The sequence below is a fragment of the Astatotilapia calliptera genome, chromosome 12, assembly GCF_964374335.1.
Source record: "Astatotilapia calliptera chromosome 12, fAstCal68.1, whole genome shotgun sequence".
Lineage (NCBI taxonomy): Eukaryota > Metazoa > Chordata > Actinopteri > Cichliformes > Cichlidae > Astatotilapia > Astatotilapia calliptera.
In genome coordinates, this window is record NC_137433.1 from 32,734,231 (window position 1) to 32,759,369 (window position 25,139).

The 25,139-nt window shown below is 37.8% G+C and overlaps 1 protein-coding gene across 3 annotated transcripts in view; it reads right to left on the bottom strand.

Annotated features, from left to right (window-relative positions):
- Positions 1 to 25,139, bottom strand: part of ksr2 (kinase suppressor of ras 2) — a 112,662-nt gene that overhangs the window by 45,285 nt on the left and 42,238 nt on the right. For all 3 annotated transcript variants that reach the window (XM_026187933.2, XM_026187932.2, XM_026187934.2), the window contains one exon: positions 7,297 to 7,469. In XM_026187933.2, the coding sequence (XP_026043718.2) occupies positions 7,297 to 7,469 (173 nt within the window). The remainder of the gene's footprint in view (positions 1 to 7,296; positions 7,470 to 25,139) is intronic.

A 25,139-nucleotide genomic window follows, 5' to 3' on the forward strand; every position in this document is an offset into this window, starting at 1 on the left:
TTTCCTTTTCTATTCCCATGTGACAAAAAAAAAACAAAAAACAAGGAACAGGAGAAAAGCAAGGTTGCACAGTTGCTATGACAACAGCAACACGCCGATCTGGCTTTTTTTTTCTTTGCAAATATACATATATATATATATATATGAGTGTGTGTGTTAACATCTTTGATAAACAAGAACACATAGATACATAACTGCAAATAGCATATATGCACATGCACAAAAGCTGTGATACACTGACAATAGCAATCACAACGCTGGAAAAACAGCAATTATCTTGAATGAAACAAGTATCTCAACACTGCCTTATAGATGGTGGGAGTCTTTTAAGATTGCCGGTTTAAGCATGCCAGTGAGGCAGAGGGAGGAGGGATGGGAGAACAGATGATGCCTGGAGGTCTTATGGCTCGGTAAAGACTTCCTCAGTTGGAGAACTCGAGCTTCTTGGAGCATGCAGACAAGCAACCCAACCAACAGGCACAGCATGTTTTAGTAGTGAGGCAAATCTTAGCCAACAAAAGGCTTTCAGGTTCCACCTTATGTCCCTATGCACACATGTTAAGGCCCATTGCTTTTGGAAAACACTGACAGCAACAGCTATTTATTGGAGTAAATACAAAAATTTGCTGAGCAAAATGAGCCCTTATGCCCCCCCACGTGCCACTCCATCTTATATAAAACTGAATAAACAAAGTAAATTAGGGGAATGCTTCTGTGGTGCACATATCACTCTGTAACTTAGGATAACTTTAGAGGCTTTTGTCAATTTCTCAAAATCGGTTGTTTTTGTTACATTATCCTGCTGGCTAGTTGTCTATTAAACCATTTTGTTTAGATTAGCTGAGCTGTCAGTGGGATCTTTTGTACACACAGTGTTAAGAAAGACTCCTCTGACTTGTGGCATTTCTTTCTAACACCTTTGAGCTAATATAAAGCAAGGATCAGTCTGACACTAACTAACCAGTGTTTATGGACCCATCTTCAGAGTTTCAGGGTAAGACCTCGATGAGAAAGTTTTAAGCCAGATTGAAAGTAAATTAGGTCCTGCTAACAAACTTTTACAGTCTGGAAAGCAGTTTTTACTTAGTAGTCTGATGGTACAGGACAAGACAATTAAATGAAAAGTTATTATATAGTCTTAAACAACAAACAAACAAATAACAACAAACAGTAGGGGAGCATTGGTTGAGAGGCCAAAAACAGATACACATCCACACTTACAGCAAATTTTAGAATTGCCAGTTAACCTTGCATGTCTGCAGACTGTCAAAGAGAACATACACATGCAAAAAAAAAAAAAATTGCAGTCAGGGAAACAAATATGTATTAGGGCAAAGGACAGTGCACTACTCTACCTTCTTTCAATGCTGTATTTATTTTTTTTATTAAAGTATTCTGATTTTGTGGTTTTGATCAAGAATAAGAACAATTGTTATAAAAATGTGGTTTAGTAAGTTTTACTAGCCACAAAGCAACAAAGTGATGACTCTCCAAGCCTGAGTCATCATGTCAACATCTGTCTTTTCAGTTTTATGTACTAATAGCTGTGTATCTTTCCTAGAATACTGAACTGAGACCGACTAAACCGTTCTTCTTAGATAGCCAGTTTTCCTCACGCTGTTTTAATTTCAGTGGTTATTTAGAGCCCTTATCTATTTGCCAATTCTCAAAGGGACCTCCATTGTGGTACCACATTTGGTTGCTAGGAGATCTGTGACGCAACACGCAACTGCAAAGCATCTATGCAAGGTTAGGCAGAGTGGGTGACGTCACTGGCAAACATGTAGAATTAAAAAGAGTGAGTTGTGTACCAAGCACATGAACATTTAAGCCATTTATATCCACAAGCACACACTCTCAGACTCCCACACTCTCCATCCCTCCCTCTCTCGTTCTATCTTACTCACGCACAAATACACACATCAGTTTTGCAGCAGGCGTGTGTTTTGGTCCGTTGCCAGCGCTTGTACTGGATCTTCAAGTGGACACAAGGCATCATCACAAGCTAGGGAGTCTATCTAAGCCAACTGTGTGAACTCAAAACAGCCTGAGGCACTAGAGGTGAGCTGCCCATACAAAAATGTCCCTCTGTGGCTATCATAACTTTTCAGATTGGACAAACAATGACTTATCATACCACCTGGAGCGAGAACGAGAGCTCAAGAAAATGAACTCTCACTGGCATAGCCATTCTAATGTTTATTGCGTGTAGGTGTTTGGTTATATGTGGTGTACGTGTCAAAACGTCAGTAAATAGTTTCACTTTTTAGAAGCAAGAATTTTCCCCTTTTTTTCTTGTTTCTCTGTTTTTTTGAAGGGGCATCGGTGGATAATGAAGTTGCAGAAACCTGGGCACAAATGTTTGCTTGGCAAGAGCCACTTGCTTTTCAGTAATTAGACATAATTTCGAACGGGATAAACTAGTTCATCATCAAATCATTATAGAGAGCAATTTACCTCACTGGATAATGAAAAGAACCCATCACAATACAACTTCAAATGAAAAATAAAGCAGACTTTTATCTTTTTTTTTTCCCCATCAGGAAAACTTTCTGCAACAAGATAAAAAAAATAAAGTTCTTTAAACCAGCAATCACACTTACACTGTGTTCTCCGGGTCCAAAGAAGCAACATTACACTTTCACAGCTGTTTGTTATGTTGGCAGTTCAGCTATCCTGGCGATAATGTGAGGTTAAAGGAGTTTATGCGCTAATAGAGCTTTTTCACAGCAGACATTTTGGCATACCATAGCATGAAAAGCACAGCTGTGATTAATACTATAAATGATGAGTGCCTTCCATTTAGGTGAGCCAATTCCAGAGTCCTAATAATGACCATGTTGGCATTGCTTTCTGACTCAGTTACTAAAACCCGACTGCTTTAAAAAAAAAACATTTCACCTGCCATATTCATGCTCTGATGAGTCAAAATAGCTCCTCTTAGAGTACTGTGCAGTATCAAGCCATCCCTCATTTCTTTATGTTTTACATAAATATAAATACAGTATATAAGGCAAAAACAGTTTGCACAATTAAAAAAAGCTTGAATGTCATTATTTAATTCTTCAACAAAGCCTGAACTCTCTTAGGTAAGCCGGTTTGTAATTTCTTTAAGTCGTCTTCGGGACTAGTTCTCCAGGCTTCTACAAAGCTATTCTTTGCATGTTGGCTGCCTTTTGTTCTGTTCTCTGTCAAGGTGATCCCACATTGCTTCAGTGTTGATGTCCAGGCTGTGAGGAGGCCAGTCCATGACTGATAGTGTTCCATTGTGTGTTTGTCTGACTAGGTATGCTATTACTGTATTGGCAGTCTGTTTGGGATCCTTGTCATGCTAAAAAAAATGAAGCCGCTGCCAATCAGATGCTTTCCAGATGTTATTGCATGGCAGGAGAAAATATGATGGTACTTTTCTGTGTTTATAGTCCCATAAACTTTGATGAGATCTCAGCACCACTGGCTGAAATTCAGGCACAAACCATTACAGAGCCTCAACCGATGGTGGTAGACTCACACTATTATACTCCCTCCTTGCTAGATTTTTGCCTTTTTTTATTATGTGACTTTTAGATACTGTATATTTACTCTAGATCATGTTTTAGGCCTCTTACTTCTTCTTTATCCTCCACTTAGTCAGTTTCCAAAAGTGTTTTAACCTCCTAAGACCCGAACTCTTCCACAGCATGCATTTTAAATTTTTCTTTGATATTTGGGCTGATTGGGGCCCGATGAGTGTAAAAACAAAGAATTACCAGATTTTTTTTAACCTGATTTTTGTTTCTAAGAAAAATAAGAGCCACATATGAGGATATTCATTTAAAATTTTGATAGAACAGTAGCAGTATAATGTCCTCGTAAGTGGATATCAGGCCCTTGTAGAGCAAAATTCAGTATTTTGGTCTAAATAACCCAAAATGTGATGTCCACATATGTGGACACCAGGTCCTAGGCGGTTAAGGACATACCACATGCTATACTGAGATGCCACGATTTTTTCTAATAGTTCTTTGGGAATCAACCTTTTTGTGCAAAAAAACTGTGTTATCTTTGGCATTTTTCCGAGATTCAACTGAAGAAACTAGAGCATATTATGTGTTTATTATGTGCTTTTGTGACAGGCTGCTAGGAAACAAAAACAAATCCTAAAATTAAGTTCAAACAAATTTCTCTAAAAATGCACACGTACAAGGACCACACTAAAAATAAATGAAAAAGCTGCCAATGTCTGAAGAAAAGGTCCTTCAGAAGAACTATTGCTCAAGGCCTCCTAAAAATGAGAAGGAAAGTCCAGCACCTAGGAAGCAAAATATAAAGAAATTAGGTCTGACTGAAGATTTTTGCACAGTTCTGCATGCGATACACCAACGTGTACATGTAAGATAAATCAATTTTATCACATTTAGGACAGTCATTTAATTTCCCAGCCAAGTGTGGATTTACCATGTGCAGTGCATTTGAAGTGCATAGCATGATGGTATTATTTTTACTGGGGCTTTTTAACTCAAATAGCTCCATTAAAAACTCAGCTTACAAATATCCTCCCTTAGATGTGATGCATCGATTGGAATCACCCAGTAGGAATGGTAGAAATGTCAAAATGCAAGCGACAGATGATTAATAGATATAATATGATAGAATAATAGACTTATTATTTTAAATTGAATAAAGATCAACACACACAATAACCAGTAGCTGCAGATTAAATGAGAAACTATCTGCAGCTTGTCTCCAGAACCTAACAATGTGCCAAGGAGTGCCTGAGCCGAAATACACCACTGTAATGGAATTATATTTGTAATCATAACCAGCTTCTCAAGGTGGAAAGCCAAACAAACTGCTGACGTCTCAGCTTCAACTGGGCACTGACTCATCCCTGGCAGACAGCGTTTGGTCCTGGTTACCTCAGCCAGTCTCGTAGCTCCTCCGCATGTTTTGATTCAAACGACTTGCAAGATAAGTAATAACACTGCTGGCTGGAGGGCCCTGACGTATGAGATGGCTGTGATACCATAAACCCAAACATAGACACGGGATGGATGTTTAGCCTGGCTGACCTGGCAGTTGCATACTTGCCCAAATGCTCACACAAGCGTTCACACACACACAAACAGATTGCTGAACTACTATTCCTCTGGGCAACTTTGTAAACATTGTTTTTTCTCTGCTCTGTTATTTATAATGAAACACAATGAGCAAATAGTGATCTGATGATTCACGCTGTCTTTTTTCGTTAAGCACAATTTTGCCATGCCGGTCATTGTGTCAGCTATTGTGTAAAATTTTGTTTGTTATTTTATCAAACAAGTACATTTTTCCACCTGGTTATCAATATGATAAAATAGATTAAGCAGATTTTGTAAAAGCTTACAGTTAATTTAACACAGATAGACGTACTCCCTTTTTTTCTTTTGCAGTCAGTGCTCGAGTTGTAAATAAATAAATAAAGTTCCACATAAAAACAGAACTTGGATGTTGCCCTTCAGCATTTAGTGTAATTGACACCGGCACAAACAGTCTTTCTAACAGTCAGCTGTACTGAGGAAAACTGCAAAGCACGCCTCAAGGAAATAGCTCACATTAAAGTGAGAAATCACAGGTGATATTTCAGAGCGAGCAAGCTCAATGACTCCTCCCAAAGAGCCTTAAGGGTGTATGAAGCTGTACGACTCCTTCAAACTTGTCCACAGTAGAGCGCTTATTTTGGATTGCGGGTATAAAGGCAGGTTTCCAAACCAAGCTGTGATACCCACCGTGTCTAATAATGCTTTCTAGTACAACAGGATAAAAAAAGGCAATGTGTACTTCCTCCAACTCCAAAACTCTTTATCTACGTAAGAAGTTTATTTGTGCTATAGCCTAGAGCAGACCGTGTTAACTTGGACGATGCAGTTTGGTGGTTTTTCAGTTCGCACTCCCACGACACATACGGGAGGGGACATATAGAAGTATTTTCAATGAGAATAAAACAGTAAATCCATTCTCTGATCGATTTATGTTGTGTTTTTACAAACCGTGCTCACCTCACAGAAGCCACCACTTCTTATTTGGTCAAGCTTAAAGCTCACGTTGCAAGTTCTGATTTGCACAGTGTGAAAAAAGATACTTTTATTGTGGGTATTCACAGTCGTTTACAGCATGCTCACTTTAATGTTCTCCAGCTGCATAAAAGGATGTGCTGTGAGAGCAGATCTGTTGCTCAGGTAGCATGATGAGTTGACTAGAATCATCATCAGGACAAACCTACTCTTCAACATGGTGAGATAATTACTTATTTGCTTAAAAAGAAACACTGCATCTTTTATATATTATCTGTGGGTATAAGCCAGCATCTCTGGCTTAAAATATCTGTAAATAACTCACAATGGAGGCACCAGGTTTTCCATCTCTTATTAAGCTAATGGAAAAACAAATCTGAATTAGAAATAATAATTCATACATCACTGTTTTTCCTTATAACATACTTATTAATATTTTATTACCGGTAATAATTTTCTATCAGAAATCAAGTATGAACCTCCTTAAACCAGAGATTTTTACAAGCTTCGTCCTTTTTATGTTATTAAATAACTGATAGTTTTGGTCCAAACCTTGGACATCTGTACCCGTTTTGCCATACTAAATGCATTAGCATTTGAGACTATGCCATTAAATTCACATATATCAATTTCACCTTTCACCTCCTTTTTTTCTTTTTCTAAATGTGTGATTATTCCATGTCATGCCTCAACCAACAAGTATGCACAGCTTTGTCCCTTATACCAGTTAGTGAAGTTTTGCATGGATTCCGAACACTGAGTGTTATCCATTCATCACCCGTTTCATTGACAAGACTTCCATTACTTTGTTTCCCTGCATTTCCCCCATCCCCATCTCCTCAATCTAATGGCTTCCGCAGAATGTCTTAATGTATCAGCCAATAAGGCTGCCAGTGTGCAGCAACACACAACCTCCGGTCATTATTGTCACGACCTGATTGTCTATTTATTGCATTTACCAGCAGAGCTGTACTAAAGCATTTTTTAACAAAAATAATTACTTTCAGCAGTTAAGTAAGAGCAGTTAAAGCAAGTGGTTTCTGCAGGTGGCAAGGCATAGTGACAAAAAACTGATGAACCAACTGAGACTTGACCCAACTAAAAGCAGAGCAACATCCCAGGAATGAAACATTGCCAGAGAACTAAATAATCAGAGTAGCAGTAGAGTAGATTATGAAAGGGATACGTTCAAAGTATTAAGAAAAATGTAATTTCATTTTAAAAAATCAGTGTGCGATATTTAAAAAAAAAGATGTTCACTTACTTGCAGAGGGTGTTTCGGCATGAACAGGTGGTGTAGAAGGGATGAAAGAGGGGAAGAAGAAGGATCGCAGAGATCGTTCAGTGTGGAGGGGTGAGCGCTGTGTGGGCAGGTTCTCACAGCTGCCCACACTGCTGTGGATCTTAAGGTTCAAGGGCTTGGTCTTCTTCTTGGCTCTGGTGGACAACAGACAAGAGAAAAATATAAAATTGAGACATTAGAGGTGAGTGCAGCAAAACTAAACAAGAAACCAACATGTTCAAATGATATTTACTATAATTAAACAGTCTGGACTATTTGTTTTTGCAAAGACGCACAACTTCAAAGCTGGACAGGAAGGCTGCACAGTTTTTGGGGTATAGCTATTCCTGTAGTCACAACCAAGGTACAAACACTGCAGTCACCATCACATAGAAGAGAAAACAGAATTCTACACCAGAATAGTTCACATATGGAGAACATAATACAGTTTAGTGGCAAGAAATATTGCATATTAAGTAAGGGAAATGAAATGTACCTATCAGTCACCATCATTATTATTCTCACACCTATATATAATGTACACCCTACACCTGAACGTAACAAGAATGCAGGTGGACAAGTACAAATAAGGCATATATATTAGTTTACGTTGCATATTGTGTATTATGCATTAGAGTAATATCAATAATGTACTTATAACACCGAATAACAAACACTTAGAACTTCACTGTATGTTCATTGTACTCCAGAATTTGGAGAATATTTTTTCTCCGCATCACAAATCTGCTAACTTAACAGAACTCAGTGCAAAGTACCAAATATATGTATTTTCTGCACAATCACATAAACAAACAAAGAGGTGCGACAACATCTTGAGCCACAGCAAGTATGGTGTACCGAAATACCAGATCAGCAACATTAAGGGCTCTAGTATTAATGATAAAGTCAGGAAAGCTGGGAGTCATTTTCATAGCATGATAGCACAGCCATCGCTGTCATGCTAGAAGAAAACACACTGCTGTCGGGGTCAGAAAAGCAAGTAGGATCGAGGAACAGAAGATTAAACAAGACACTAATAAGAAAAAGAAAAACAGCTTTTTTTACTGCGATTTTATTCCAAAGTTTGGCTCCGACTCAACCATTTGTGGATGTTGGAAAACCCTATGGTACTGCTTTTTAAAGTTGCACACCTCCATATGGACACTTGCCACGTAAGTATGTAAGTGTGTTCAAACTGATGTGAAGTATCTTCATGCAATGCAATAAAAGTTACCATCTTGGCTATAGCAGAAGGGGTGGGAAGAACCGATAAATATAGGTTACAGATAGAAACCTGTAAGGTGCTTGAAAGACATCCTTTTTTAATTGACTAGTATTGAGTATCAAGTCAAAGTGAAAATCACCAAAATTTTCCCATGATCACTTCTGTTTGCCAGCCTGCTTCCACTGTGGAAGCTTGTCATTTCAGAGCTGAGGTCTGAATAATTAAGCTTGTAGAGCAATTTGTCTTTGTCAGCTGTCAATATGATTTTTTTTCTAACAAAACTTTTGTGTATTTCAATAAGGTATTCCTTGTAAGTACACAATTCCCTGAAATATGAAAGACAGACAGCTGTGAACTGAGTAAACTAAGAGACAAGCTACACAGTTTGGGCTAATTACAAGAAAAGTGTGTAATTTAACTAAAAATATCTCAAGTGACTTGCAAAACAGACTTTTCTAGCTACTGGTATATCTGGGTTCTAAAGTGGAGCCACTGGAAAGTCTGGAGCCATTGCTCATATTAAAGCATGGTTCACGGTTAACCTGCACTAGAACTTCAAACGATCACATTAGCCTCTTATCTAATGTACTCAGTCAGGCTGATAAAATGAACCATTATTCCTACAGGATCCTAAATACACTAACTTATGTTATTATTGCAGCTCAGGAGAACACGAGGTGACTTTGTGGGGATAATTGGAAATAAAAGTCGTCCTTCATTAGAGAAAATAATCCACAGACTGTTAATTACGTCCCTGTAAATTAGAAATGCAAACATTCGCTGTGATAGACGTTATCGGCCATATTTTCTCATTTTAATTTCTCTACTTTTTTTGATGTGAGGCTAAATTTACTCAGGCTATGGAAAAGATTTTGCCCGTTTTGCAAGAATGTACTGTACTGTGCAAATGTCTTTACATTTTTGTTCAGTGAGCCAGGAATTCTTGTACTTTCTCCAAATGGTATTGAGCAATAGTTGTGAAACTATTTGTGAAAGTCTTTCATAGTTTTTCTTTGGGCACTGGCTACTTTTTCCACCTAAACTCTTAGACAAGTCTGTTTACCTGACCATTTTTAGAGACACGTGTTTGGAGTTTATTTAGTTTGCTTGTTTGTTAATGCTGACCTATGAATCATTCATGTGTCATAACAGAACAGACAACTTAACAGAAAACCAATTTTATATTGTATATTTGTCACAGAAATAGCAGAAATACACGTTTTAACGATTGTAGAAAAGTCTTTTTAAAAGTACAAAGTGGATGAAGCAAAACAACAAAGAAAATCCAACTCCAAATGGCAGGCAGTCACAAGGGAAGCATTCAGACAAAGACCAAAAGACTAGAGCAAGTCTATAAACACACACTTGAACAGACTGAGGGCTAATCGGAGGAATGAGACACAGCAGGGGAAATGAAGCACAGGTGAAACTAATTAAGCCAATGACAGGAAATAAAATTAAATGCAAGACCCAGAAGATACATGATTACCAAAACAATACAGGAAAATAATAACTGGAAGACTGGACACAGGAGAACTTGACACAGTAGGAAAAGGGGGGAGGGGGGGGGGATCCAAAAACCCTGACAAAAGAACCGAGAGGTAAATCAGGCCCTTTAAGCTTCTGATCTTTCTGAGTTAGCTTTGATATTTTGATACTTCCAAACCATCAACATGTCTGTTAGACCTCATTCTTAAAAGACTGCTCAAAGAAGTCATGCTATTAATAATTATTTGATCTTAGGTATGATCAAACCATATGTCTTTGAGGTGGTGGTAATTAAACCATTACTTAGAAACCATCACTTGACCCAACTGTCTTAGCCAATTATTGACCAATCATCACATTTTTTTAATTTCTGAAAGAGTAGTAGTAAAACAGCTAACAAGTCATCTTCATACGAATGTTTTATTTCCATCATCACATCATAGAAACAGTAAATATAAAGCAAAATGAAGAATTTTGCACAGACTTTCAATATTTGGGATTACTATACAGCAGCTTTAGAATTTCTTGGTCTACTTTATTTGTTTAGTCATATTATATAAAAAAGTCATTATACTACATATTCCATTTACCTTAATATAACAACTGCCTTTAGGCAACTGTTGTGATTCCATGCTATATAAATGAAACTGAACTTAATTTAAGTGAACTGAAATGCAAATGTTTGTTACTGAATTAGTCAAATTTCTTCATAGTTCATCTCATATTATGAAAGAACGAGAACTTTTCACTTTCATATGAACAACCTCATTGGTGTACAGTAAAGCAAGCCATATGTTAATGCCAGGTACCTGCTAACATAAGAAGGCAGAGTAACACCCCCACCCCCTGGGACCCCACTGTGCCCCCTCCAAAAGGAGTGCACAATGTCCCCTCGTTGCTAATTTTGGAGTAATAATTACTGCTCCAGTTTCAATTACCTCTTTTTCCTGTTTTTCCCCCCAATCTGTAATTTAAATATTGTCTAGTAGACATTCTTATATTTGTAGGTGGGTCAAAAAAAAAATAGCAGAAAATTAGAAAAAGACAAAAATGATTCTGAAAATGCCAACACTGGCATGTAGGTGTGTTTGGGAAACCACTCTTGTTATAATTAAAGCCAGCAGAAGCAGAGACATCTTTGGTGCTACTATTCTTTTAAGTACTGAGTCTAACTAGTGAGAGTTTTTTAATAAGCACCATTAAAAGAATGCCATATTAGCTATTAGCAGTTCCTGACTGCAAAGTACTCACTGCTGTACAAACAACAATCCCTGGATTACTTTAACAATGTGACAAGTGCCAGGCAGGTTCAACAAAGACTTTTTTCCCCTAAAATTCTTAAGCCGATTTATCGGTCACAATGAAGTTTGGAGATAATGATATCCAAAGGAAGAGGAAATAACACCAAATGGCATGAATATGAGATTTATGTTTGTGTGTCAGGGCTTAAGAACTGTGGGTTAAAGACTGCACCAGTCCTTCTCTATGTAGATGTAATTTACTTTAATTTGCTGCCAATACTCTTAAGCCCCTTGATGCTATGTACCACAGTTCTCTTCAATGTATCACTGAGGACAGTTTCAGCACCCTTCATTGTATTCTCCATGCAACAAGAACTGTCTTTTTTTAATTTACTAGGCTATTTTAAATAAACTGTCATGTTATTCATCATCCACCCTGTATGGGTTGCAGAATATACAAAAATGCATTATCTTTAATGGCCAATTTATTACAAAAAAAAAAAAAACAAGGGAAACTGCAGTCTGCTGTTATGCATCTCATAGGATGAAGTGTTAGTTTAAAAACGTATTACTCCAGGGCAATTTCAGCTTCTGTTGGTTGATGTTTTATATAATAAATGTCCCTGCTTTTTGTAACTGTTTTTACTCTAGTATCCATCCATTCATTCATCCAAAGAACAAGGGAAATATGTGATTCTTTATATCCTCAAGTAATGTTAATCCTGTTTTAGAACTGCAGAACTTGAGCTGACGTAAATGAAACAGTCATGTAAAAATAAACAACTAATCTCCATCCATATAAATCCCTGCAGAAACATAAATAACCACACTGTAACCGGACATATCCTCAGGAATTTTACTTTAGCGACATTGGATTCACAATTGTAAAAATTTGATGTAAGACTGAAATTTAGGATTTTAAGTGACACCGAGACTGAAGTTGCAGACTGATGAGCAAACGCAACCAACAAAAACAAAACAAAAGAGTTGCACTTGCACATAGAAGACAATGAATTTTAAGTGTCCAAACAAACACAGACCACAAGGAGACAGGTGAGAAAAGGAGACATGAGGAGAGTCTATCTGTGAAAAACTGACTTGTAAAAGTAGTAAAATGAATGCTGAGTTCTGACTTATCATGGAAAGTGTTAAATCCCACAGGAATATTTCCTCCCATGTCAGTCTCCCACTCCCTACACTGAGTCATGCAATTAGACCTGTAAACCAGCCCGGCACTTCACTCCCATCTCCTGCAATAAGGAAGCAGCCTGCAGGTTATCACTTCTTCGTCACAGAGCTTTTGTCAGCTATTCCGATTAGCCCACTTTATGAAATTTGAATCTAAATTAAACCATTCATCTCCCTGCATGCATGCCTTTATCCTCTCCCCGAAGATGTAGATGTTCAGTGAGGGAAAAGTGAAAATGAATGTGAAGAGTAGGGAGAGGATTCCCAATTTTCATTTTGAAAACGTTTGTCAGTGAAGGCAGGCGGGCGAGAAGGAGGGGGAGGAATTTAACTCTACGGTGGTTAATGCATCTATTCAGATGCCTCACATATGAAAAGTTCAAGAAAGGAGAAACTTAAAGAAAGAATACACAAAACAGAGAAGAAGGAGGAGGTGGGTTACTTGTCAACTGTCAAGAGAAATCAGCCACAGTGTGAATAGTTGAGATGTCTTTTGATCTTCTCGACAATTGTACATAGTGACGCATAACTCACAGATGGAAATCACTGCGTGTTTGTGTCACATTTCAGGTAGCATTTCTGAGTCTCTTAATCCTCCTAGATGCTCTGTACTGACAAAACAGGAATGCCAAAGCTTTTTTTTTCCAAGTACCATTCAGTCAATTCGCCTAAAATATTGTAGTGAATAAGTTATCGTCTGTGTCATGTTTATTACCTGCTAATTTCTTATTCACACACTTTTTTCCAGTTACATCCTGTTATTATCCATCCCTGGGATCATTAAAAGGTCATTTGCATGTGTTTTGAAGTGAGTGAAAGCGCAATCGTAAGCTTCCCTAACATATTAATAAAGACATCACAAATTATGATACTGAAATTGTACGCAATGGGGTTTTTTTTGCTTATACTATGCATGGAATGGACTTTGTCATCATATCTATAAAGGGAGTTAAAGTAATCAAGTAACATTTGGAGTACACAGAGTAAAAAAGAAAGTAAATTCATCAGTACAACATATCCAATGTACTTTGGCCATACTTTAACTTTTTGTTTTTATGAAATTCACTTTAAATTTCCCTGATTGCTTACACGTTTTAGAAATGTGATTTGCTCTTCATAATATGAAAGCTATGGAAAAAAAAATCTGACATTCATGCACACGCATTCATCCACCCACACCCTCCACAGTCCCTTTCCCCACACTTGCAGAGATGCTAATTACAGTGACACCTTTAAGCAAAAGTTCCATTTGATCAAGGACAGAGGTGAGAGCAGGAGAGCAGTGATCCATCAAATGGCACGTTTCCTTTATATTCTGACATATCAAGAGGGCTTTAAAAATGCAGAATATTGCAGAGCTATCTGCCTAACTAGCTAGCAGTTGTTCACTATACAAATTATATATCTAAGTGATGCTGTGATCCTGCAATTCATTTGAGCTCTATCTAATTAACACTTGTGTCCATCTAGAGGGGTAATTTACTTGCAGGGTTCCATCTGCATACCTACACTTTATTCATCAGAAATATGCAAGGGAGCTCTGCCGAGACTCATACGACACCCTGTTGCTTTTTATGCAAATGGAGCTGTGGAATAATATCTGTGGCAACCACTGCTCTTTGCTGCTTTAATAAAGTTGGTGGAAAATGAAATAAAGGTGGCTAGAATAATGATTGCAACAGAGAATTACTGTGAGCCCTTAGAGTCATCCTAAGAAGGCTGTATTGTTTTCAGACGTCTGCAGAGTCAGGCTTGTGTGGAATAAAAGCAGGCAGTCTGGCATGATATTTTTTAAAAGAAATGTTGCAAAGCCAATGTCCAAACTTAGCAGAACAAAGATTTACAGTTATTATACAACAAAGTGTGACGTAGGAAACATTCTATTATAATAATGCATTTTGAAAACAGTAAAGACTTAAATTCGTGTGATTAAACACCACGTACACGAAGGATTTAAATGATCTCAACACCAAAAGACACAAAATGATGCACAAATTTCAGTTACACTTTAAAGTATGCATGTTACTTATTTTGTATATTAGGGATTTATTTGATTTTAGAGTAAGTACAGGGGAAACAAAACAGCCTTCGTGATATTCAACACAGACTTTGTTTTGCTTTTTCGAAAGGGAGGAGGTAGGATTTCACATCAACAAGAGTTCACAAAGTTTAAGCTGTGCGAATGTAACAAACAGCTAAAAATAACTGAGATAATGAAAAAAAAAATCAAGCGGTGAAATGATCAGATGGGTGGTAAATAATATCCCCAGGTTAGCTAAACTTATGTGGAAGAGAAAACAAAAGTGAACTGCATTACTACATTATTATCCAAACTCTTGCACTGTTATTGAACATACCCTGTGTGCATACCCAAAAAGTTTTACTACAACAGTTCCAAGAGAACCGTGTTCAATTTTAATAACCCAAAATCAATGCTAGTGAGAACAAGTGGACATGTTCTTAATATACAATTAGAAAAGAACAACACTAAATGATAATTGTTTTCCAAATTCACAATATTGGTTGGTTATTAAAGCAGAAGCTGGACGTAAGACACTGATGTTACAGTAATTTAAAGTAATTTAAAGAAAACTCTCCTTAAGAACAATCTCAGCTTCAAATGTGAGGTGGCAAAACCTTCTCCCAAAGATGATCAACAACTGTGCTACCACTATTGAAGAAATCACTAGACACTCATGTGGTCTCATTTCAGACATTATTATTAAACTTAACAAATGTTAAGACAAGTCTTTCAAGGACAAAAAGAAGCTATGAGTGTGTTTGTGTGTGTGCACGGATGCGTGTAGTTGTGCATGACCACAAATTATGTTCTAGTTGCCTGATAATATCTGTTGAAATGGTTGGATGATGATAGCGCACAAGTGTTTGAAATCCCTCTCTTGTTATGTCCACATTAACTGCCAGCATCTCCTGCTAAGATATGGGAGGGGGTGTCATTTCACTGTCAAAGGCCAGGGAAAGCACAGTGCTCTCAGGACAGAAAGGTCATGTGTGTGGTCTGGGTTGGAACGTGAACATGAAGCTGAAGAGACAGCAAGAAACCCAAGGCGAAAAAGGCGGAAAGAAACAAGGGGTCGTAAAAAGAGCAAGCCCGTGTGAAGGACAGAAAATGAGCAGGAGGAAGAGAGAATTCAGGAGCCAGTTGCCAAATGACAAGAGAGAAAAGCTGACAGGAAGGTGGACCGTGAGATTGTCTTCTCAGCAGCTCATCAGGAATGCATTTTGGTACACAATGACAGAGCAGATATTTTCTGGTTAAAATGTGCTATTTCTGCATGTGGTAGTATCACGTGTTACGTTCCCCTGGGGGGGAGGGTCTAGGCGTTAAGGGGGAAGCAACAAAAGTGACCGGGTCAGAAAAAGGAGTCAGGGAGGCAAAACAGTTAAATAAAACAGTTTTATTGAAGTTATTCAACTAAAAGAGACGGACAAGCCGTTATCACCATAAAAGAAACACAAACAAAACTCAGGCGTTGGTCAAATAAAGCAAAAAGTCAAAAGGAAAGCACAGCTCACCAGCTGGAAACCACAAACACAGCTCACTAGCTGGAAACACCACAAGACACAGCTCACCAGCTGGAAACACCGCAAAAACACTCAGCTCACTAGCTGTACCCACACAAATGGCACTCTGGCCCAGAGCTCACCCTGCTCTGGGCTTAAATACCTTTAATTGCTGATGGGAGTCAGCTGTAAAGGAGGGAAAGGTGGCATCACAGGTAGGAGGTAGTGGGACACGCCCACACAGGCACCTTCAGGAGGAGGCCCTGCTAGGGCCATAACACACGAAAGCATGATATTAAATGTTGCTTATTTTTCCTTATACAAGCTTATCTGCTGCCATACCAGTTAAACAAAAGTTTGTCTGCATTAATAATCTAACATCTCTGTAAGCATAACAGATGGTCATGGCATGATGCTTCTTTCTTCTTTCTGCTGGTTCTTTTAGGGATCACCACAGTGGATCATTTGTCTCCATCTCACCCTATTCATGCATCTTCCTCAGTCACACCAACCCTCCTTCACTACATCCATAAATCTTCTCTGTGGTCCACCTCATTTCCTCCAGCGTGGTAGCTTCATATTCAGCATCCATTGATGAATATATGAACTATCCTTCCTCTACACATGTCCAGACTATATCAGCCTTGCCTCTCTAAGTTTGCCTCCAGACTGTTGTCCATATAGTTGTTTCAAAGTGGCTCGCTGTTCCTTTTTCTAAGCTAGGGGCAGGATATTTTCCCTAAACCTGGCATCTTTCATTCCATTTAATTTCTGCAATCTTCAATCACTTTCTTTTAACATTACTAGTACTCTATAACATCCATTTTTCAAGGCCAAGTCTTAGCAGTGTCATCCTGTCTCTATAACAATAGAAAAAAGCCTCTCGATCTTACTGTAACACTCATTGTTGCTCTTTGTAGGATGCACTAAAATACAGTTCCAACTAATGGAACAGAAGACCAAGCATAAAAATACAGGAAGGAGAAGAAGAGACAAAGAACATAGGTGATCACAGTGGACAAAGTTTTTCAATAAGATGAAACTGAGAGACTTTCAGTTTTCTAGTTGTGAAGTTTTTTTTTTTTCTCAAAACAGCTACGTGGCAATAGTACGTGATGTACAAATTATTTAAATCTTCAATTTAGCATTACTTTTTCAACCATCGCTTGTCTGACACCTGGAAATAATTTGCTGCTTCAAGAGACATTTTGTGGTTCTACAAAAGAGCCTATATTGAACAGATAGAACAGCTCAGAATGACAAAAACCAAATAGTAATTCTCATGTGCTGAAAGTTTCAAGATTCAATTCTAATTAAATATTCCTGGCGCTCAACTTTTGGATGTTTTCCACTAATGGCCTGGATTCAAAAACTGTCCTCCTGTCTTTTGTACATCCAAATTCTCTCTAAGTGTGTCTCATTTGCCACCAAATTGTTTGGGATAAATAGGAATTAAATGCAACTTTATTCTCTGGAGCTGTAAGATGTAAACAGGTGTACAAGCTGTCCTCAAAAAGTAATCACAGTTTTATATTGCTGGAATATTTCCTGTCTGATTTGCAAGCACGTCTTTGATTTGCACACAACAGAAATTACAACACTTTCTGTGTATCCTGCATTTTCACAACTCAAAGAAACTTCAATCTTATGTAATTAGAATTGTCCATAGCACTGTTGTAGTATGTCATATTTCCCTGAGGTAATATATTTAAAAAGAACTGCATACATGTCTATTAGCCATTATGCAGATGACAATCAGCTATAATTATCTATGCAGCCGGATGAAACAAATGAGTTGTTTGAACTTAAAGCCTTAAAACCCTTAAGTTGGATTTGGCTATGAAAACCTCAGAAACAAATTGACTAGACCTACAAGAATCTTTGAGTAATTTTAGTGTACACTATCATTAAAATCACACATTCTCCTCATGCAGGTGAAAGCCTGCCTTCTTTCACCTAGTCTAGTTTTAAAAACTCTAAGGTGATGGCAATAAAGACTAGGAGGAGTTCTTATTTTTGTCTTCATTGTCTCCCTATTAAATTCCTAATCCTTCACATGTAAAGCCTTAAACAATCATGCCCTATCATATCTTAAAGACCTCATAGTGCCTTTCATCATATGTTAGAAGTACAATAGGAGGCAGAGCCTTCAGCATAGACACCTTTAAACTTTAGCTTAAAATATGCATTTCTTTTTATAGCTAGGTCTGGCTCTGAAATATAATTTTAATGCTATGGACTTGTGATGCACTGATCACCTCTCTTTCAATCTTCTCCCTTTCCCCCTCACTTATATGCCAATCGGTTCTCACTTTGTCTTTTCTTAAAAGGGAGGGGTTTTTCCTATTGTCCATGTAGTAAGCAAATTTTGGGTTTCTGTTTAAAATATAGTAAGGAGCTTTTCTGTGAATTGGCACATAAAAAGTTGATCTGAACAAATTTTTAGAATTCAAATGCACAGAATGACTGATTGAAAAATAACATCAGTAAATAATTTTATGATTAATAACATTTTTCATTAATGCAATGCAATTAGATCACTTTGTTGTTAGCAGTTTATGAAGCCTTTTAAAGTATACTCATTTTCATGTCAGTTGTGGCAGAGCAGCCGGGCAGTATCTCTCATTGCACTGTGCTTCCTGAGATGTAATGGAAGAAATATAGACATAATTTCCTCGCAGAACTTCAGAGTTTAATTCTGTTAATGATTACTATAACAGTTTCACCTCATTTTTCATCTTGGGAGAACAGTCTTGACATATTTTTCATTGCTCACACATTCAGAAAACTTACAGTCAACTGCTTTATTTCATCTAACTTGGGTCTGAACTTTAAATAACTTTAATAAAGTGTAAATGTTTTGTTTTTTTAATATAGTGAAAACTACTGACATGACACCTACAAAAAGGCAAAACTTTTCCGTGAGAAGTCAGGACAGTGTTCTGTTCTCCTCCTCATTACCTGCTCGCCAACAGGGCTGTGTGTGTAAGCATGCTGTGTATATTTATTTCAGCTTTGAATTTAATCAGAATTTATTTTCTTAATTCAGACAAAATGAAACCATAGATCAAACTCTAAACTTTGTGATACAGGTATGAAAGAAACAGTGCAAGATGCACGACAGCTGGACGACAGCTGGACAACAGCTGTGCAGGTTAAGTGGTATTTCTGAAAAACAGAGAGCTGTAAAGGGCAGCAACACTAAAAAGTAAGAGGGGTCAAGGGCAATGTGGGACCTGCAGCAGATATTATCAGTTTCGTCTTTAACATCAGAGAGCAAAACTGATATGAAAGCCTTCACTTGATGGTTAGAATGATAAATGATGGTAATAACTTCCTTTATGGTTGTTGGGCACTAAAGCAGTCATACTCTGCTATTTAATAAATCAGAAAGCAGCTGTCAATTCACCCTGCACTAGTTGCTTTGTCTCTGTCAGAGTGATGTTTGACATAATTTCCGCACAACAAACTTAGTATTAGATCTTCCCATATAACAGATTGAAATGAGACTTTAATGATCATGTCAGGAAACTTCATGTAATGAAAGGAAAAGCGAAACAAGATTCCCACAAAATTAACTAAATGCCTTGAGCACAGCGCAACTGCAATAAATCTTTCCTTTGTTACAATGAGGTAATTTCTCACATATGATTTTTCCTCATCTTAGAAAAGAATTACTTTTAAGGATAACTTCTAATCGCCTACTTCAATCCTGTTATCCGCCCCAACAAGCTCCCACACGTTCACAAATCGCCACAGAAAAACTATCAGCCTAAATAAATCCATTTTCCACAAGCAACGGTGGCATTTAGGCTCACCTCCACTCCTAAACACTCATATAAATTCATAATCATGACTCCAATTTCTGGCCGCTGGGCGAGGCTGGGGTGAGCACTCATTATTGCCAATAGACGTGCGAATGGATGGAAGGGATGGGTGGGGGCGTCTAGCTTTTAACAGCTTGGTGGTGACATCCCCTCTCACCTGAATTATCATTAATGGCCAAGGGGCCAAATACCTGATTAACATGGATGAGGTTTTGTCCACAGAGAAAAGCATCTTCACCCTTATTCCACACACATACATATTTTATTTCACAGCAGTGACATATATATAGCCTTGTGGAGTACACTTGACACCACAGTGAACGTCACTCGCCGGAGAAAATGCAGGGCCAATAATCCTCCGGGGTCAGAGGTAATTGGCTATTGCTGTGTTCTGGATTTCTTATTGGATCACGTGGAGACCAGCTGCATTGATTCGATCTGAGCTTAAGTTTCAGGGAACACTCCAAAATGTATTCTTAAAGTAAAAGCAATAAAATTGTCTTCATTGTAACAGAGCAGTAACAGGGGATAATTTCACTTCAATTACCAAAGCAGTAAGGTTTCTGCCTTAATTGTGAGGTGCTGTACTTTTTGTACCACTGGAGTTGCTGCTGCAGTAAGAGTGTTGTGGTTTAACATGTGAGCAGACAAATCCAAAATTCCTAACAGACCATATAATTACATCATAGCTACATACCATACACTTTTGTTCCTGATTGGTTGTCTAATCCCATATTGGACAGTTCAAGCACAGTTCTAGTCAGTGGTATAACCTCCATTTCAGATCAGTGCACAAGATGTATTAAACTACAGGTAACCATAAAAAGTGGCACTTCTGCCTCAATCTGTATTACCAGATTAGCCTGGTTCCAGACCTCTGAACCATCACCCACATTTACGGTTCGTGTAGCAGCTCTGATGTTGTGCCCAATGACGGCTCTTTCATTCGGAGAATCAGCTGACCAGTCACAGCTTAGCAGGCAAAGATTGCGAATGGAAGTGTCACTTTGCTGGGTAGCAAGCAAGAGATTAACAAAGCAATATAAATTGGCTTTGTTAATCCAACTTCCAGGTATACCAACTCTGGAAACTTAGTTGATTTTGTTTTTTAATGACTGAACTCATGGAGTGTTCCTATTTAATTGACAATGGTTTATATGAACTCTCAGCATGAAAGCAGATCTGAGATTTTAGATTTGTTGTCATTGTATTTCAGAGAATTCAGCTGAGCAAAACTTAAATTTGGGGACGGATGCTATAAAAAAGACAAAAACAATCACTATATTAACATCAAAGTTCATGCACTGGCACGTTCCAGCTGTTTTAATGGTAAACGACAAAGGCAGGGTGCAATTTGTGGGGAGAAAAAAAGCATCAGAGACGGGAATATTTTTAAAACTTTCCTCCATCAGAACAATTCAGGAACCATAGTGGTCCTACAGATTACGATGCCTGCAAGTGGGATGAATAATGTTGCTCCTGTCATTAAAAGAATTTAGATATAAAAGTCAAGGCACTATTACCGAAAAAAGGTGAAGCAAACAAAAAGCAAGTAAAATAGCTAAGCTGGGTTAGAACAGACTAACAGAACAGCCTGATGGAGGCTACAAGCACCATGTGGGAGCACACAGAGATAGAACAGAGGGAGATATACACAAGAGGAGATACGGCAGAATGGACACAACTGGGGAACACAGCACAACACACAAAACACACATTCTGAGGAATAGAATTTGACGGACGAGACAGGGGAAGCAAAACTGAACATCGCACGCATGAAACAGACTATCAAAATAAAATGGGAAGTAACACATTCACTGAGGCCCACACTAAGACATGTCAGGATAAAAAACAGAAGGAATAAACACAGGGACCAGAACTAGAGATGACTGAATTTGACAAGACAGGGAAACCGGACAACCACGGAAACAGAGACAGAAGGTAAACAAATATGGAGACACTGATGACAGGACATGGAAATGAAACAATGGCAACAAAACACCATATCATAATCAAGCAATAAACCAAGAACTATATATATCAATAATAAAACTACATGGCTCTAAAAAATACTAAACTCAAGCAACTACATAACATAAACACTTAAATCCAAAAGAACGAAACATTACCAAAAACAAAATTCAAAATACAGGATCAGAGAGCTTGGAGCATGACAATTTCTGTAAAAGTATTTTAAATGTAATAATTTAATTTGCAAGAATATTTGACCTCTTTTAAATGTAACTAATTAATTTGTGCACTATTCTCAGTCCAGTTTGTCATTTCCTCTTAATGTGGGTACAAGGAAACACATCAATTTAAAAGTTTTAATGCAATTTCAACCCTTGGTTTTCCACTGCACCTTTCCATAATGTAAGCCACTTAACTTCAATATTATAAAATAATCTCAAAATCCAATAGCGCATGATGTTGGCCTGACTTCATAAATAATAAATGAATTAATAAAGAGTGTAGGTTTTCTGTCAATGAAGTTCCATTCTATGAATATCATTCTGACTTTAAATCCATTAAATTGCAACCACACCAGAGGAGATCATAATGTTTTGGCTCAGGTAATACAATTGAGGTTCACGCAGTTGTATAACCTGAGCCTGACCTGAATATCAGTTTGAAAGAAAGATTATATTTGAGCCCTCTGCAGGGGTTATTTGTTCACAGAGCTGGTGGTGCCGCAAAAGGGAGCTTAAATGTCCAACTCAGCTGCTCTGGACATTAAAAAATCCTACCAGTTTACCAGAATAGAGTCTGTGAAATGCCCAGTATAGAAGCCAGGGTAGAATATAACAGTTACGTGAGTGAGTGAGTGAGTGAGTGAGTGAGTGAGTGAGTGAGTGAGTAGTACATGTCTTTTCTCCTGCATGCCTTACCTAGGTGGCATCTTCATGTACATTAGGCTTTCTAGATCTCATCTCTGCCGTTACCCAAGGTAGTGTGCAACAAGTGAGAAAGGACAACTTTGGACACATCCCCTCCTAATTCTCATAACATTTTCAGGAGTTCATGAATGAAAAAAGCTTTTAATGTTCAACACTTGATCATCACAACTATACTGCAGTTTCCTTTGAACTGCAGATAGAACTCAACCCAATAAAACATTATTTTGTGACAGGATTGGTACATGTTATGGATGGCTGAAAAATAACACATTGACAGCGGTTCAAAAGGGAACCATAATGAAAGGGGTGAAGAGAGAAAGAAAAGGAAACAGAGAACGAAAGGGGAAAGGAAAGGGGAGCGAAATATATGGTGTGTACACCAGTTCAGTGAAAGCAAACAGCTAAATTAGTCATGGAAAGGATGCAAATTTGCTTCCCCTGAGTGTTGCATGGTAGAATTACCCTGAGAGAAGCAGAGGGTGAATCATGCCAACCCCCGGCACCATGTGATTTATTAGCAAACATCCAATTCAATAAGAAAGTGCTTAACATTCAAAAAGCTGTGGAAGTCTCATAAGGTGGCATTAACTATAGGATATTACCATTTCTACTGGCAGTGGGAAGGCAAGACAAGAGACATTGGAAAAAACAAACACACCCACTTTCCAGAGTGATCTTAGTATGACGCGCCAAGTGGGACTGTGACAGACGAACAACTCACTTGGCCTTTTCCACGCACGAATGTTACTACTCATTAACATAGACAACGAGGTTCATTAATTGACACTCCAGCCCAAAGAGCCTCTCTGCTTTGAAAGGGCATGGAGAGGGGGGGAGAGAGGGAGAGGGGGGATGCTGTAAAATAACTGTGAGGAGAGGAAGAGAGATAGACAGGGTGCTACATAAGCAAAATGAAATTGCTGTTGCACTCCTGCATAGAAATTAAAGTTTAAGTGGTCCTGGATATCCGGCACACTTATGTTTTCTAAGTAAAACTATTAACAAGTCTCAAAGAACTCTCAAAAAAGTATTCCACGAGCACGTACATTTACGTGGTGAGATATAAACAATTTCTTTCAGGAGGTGTTTTGTAAGAAAGTGTATTTTCCTCTCAACTGGTACTTTCATTGTTTACCAAAGGATTTGCAGACATGAATAATTAGAACCCTAGACAAAAAAAACCAACATAATTTGGCAAAAAGTAAGAAACTAATTTTTAAAAGTGTTTTGTAATCTCTCAAGTCTCTCTCAATGCTCCCAAGACACTATCTTTTCAAAAAAAAAAAAACCCTGTCAGAGCAGGAACCCAAGAACTCTTACAGAATCTCAGAAACTTTTTATATGTATTTCACAAACAGTAAGGGAGATAAATAAGAATAAATAAGAATAAGTCATTTGCTCTTGGACCCAAAATAATTCCTGTTCTGGCCTTAATGATTGAAACAACACTATTAAAGTGCTCAAACATCGGCATCAAGACTGTTGAAACCTTCATACAGTAGAAGCAAAATACTTTAGTCGACTTACTCAATAGCTGAAAAAGACTTTTAACCCTTGTATGGTGTTCGGGTCTGTGAGACCCGTGTTCAGTTTTTTTCAAAAGAAAAATTAAACAATTAATTATTTTTTCACGTGTAAATGTGTTGTGTCTTTCCACTCACTCCACTTGATTATAACTGATTTATTTATAACATTTTATATAAAAGAAAAACGAGAAGCACATTAATTCATAAATGTGATCTAACAAAGGTAAAGGGAAGAAATTAACCATGTTTGCTGTTCATATGTCTTGTAATTGGGATGAAGTAAACATCTGTTGAGTAATTTAACATAAAATTGTTTGATAGTGTTAATTTGGAAAGCCAAAACTCTAGCGGGTCCACCAGACCCATGAACACTGGCTGAGTAACAAAAATACGAACACCACACAAGGGTTAAAAAAGCTCAAGCAAAACTGTAATGATCTTCACATAACATTTTAGCAGAAATTTAGGTCAGGCTCTAATAACAGCTCATGGTCATACACTCGACAACAAACTTTGTTAGGTACAACGACCTCCTGAACTTCAAATCAAGTATCAGAATAGGTAAGAGGTTTATTTCAGTTACTTTGAACGTGGTGTGCTTGACGTGCTGCTCTGAGTAGCTACTCAGTAGCTGAGTAGAAGCCGCTGAGGTTGTGGGATTTGTCCACACAACTGTCATACTGGTCGCTGAACCTAAAGAACAAAAACAGACTTCAAGATATAGTTACAATGTATCGTAAAATCGCACATGTGAACCTGAATGACCTTCCTCATCTGTACAAGGCTGACACCTTGAAGAAGGTCCATTGTTTCTGGCTTTCCTAGGCACCCTTATAAAAAAACAAAAAACAAACAAACAAACAAAAAAACCTTTTCCTTCCACCTTGTTGCAGATACTTGTATGCCAA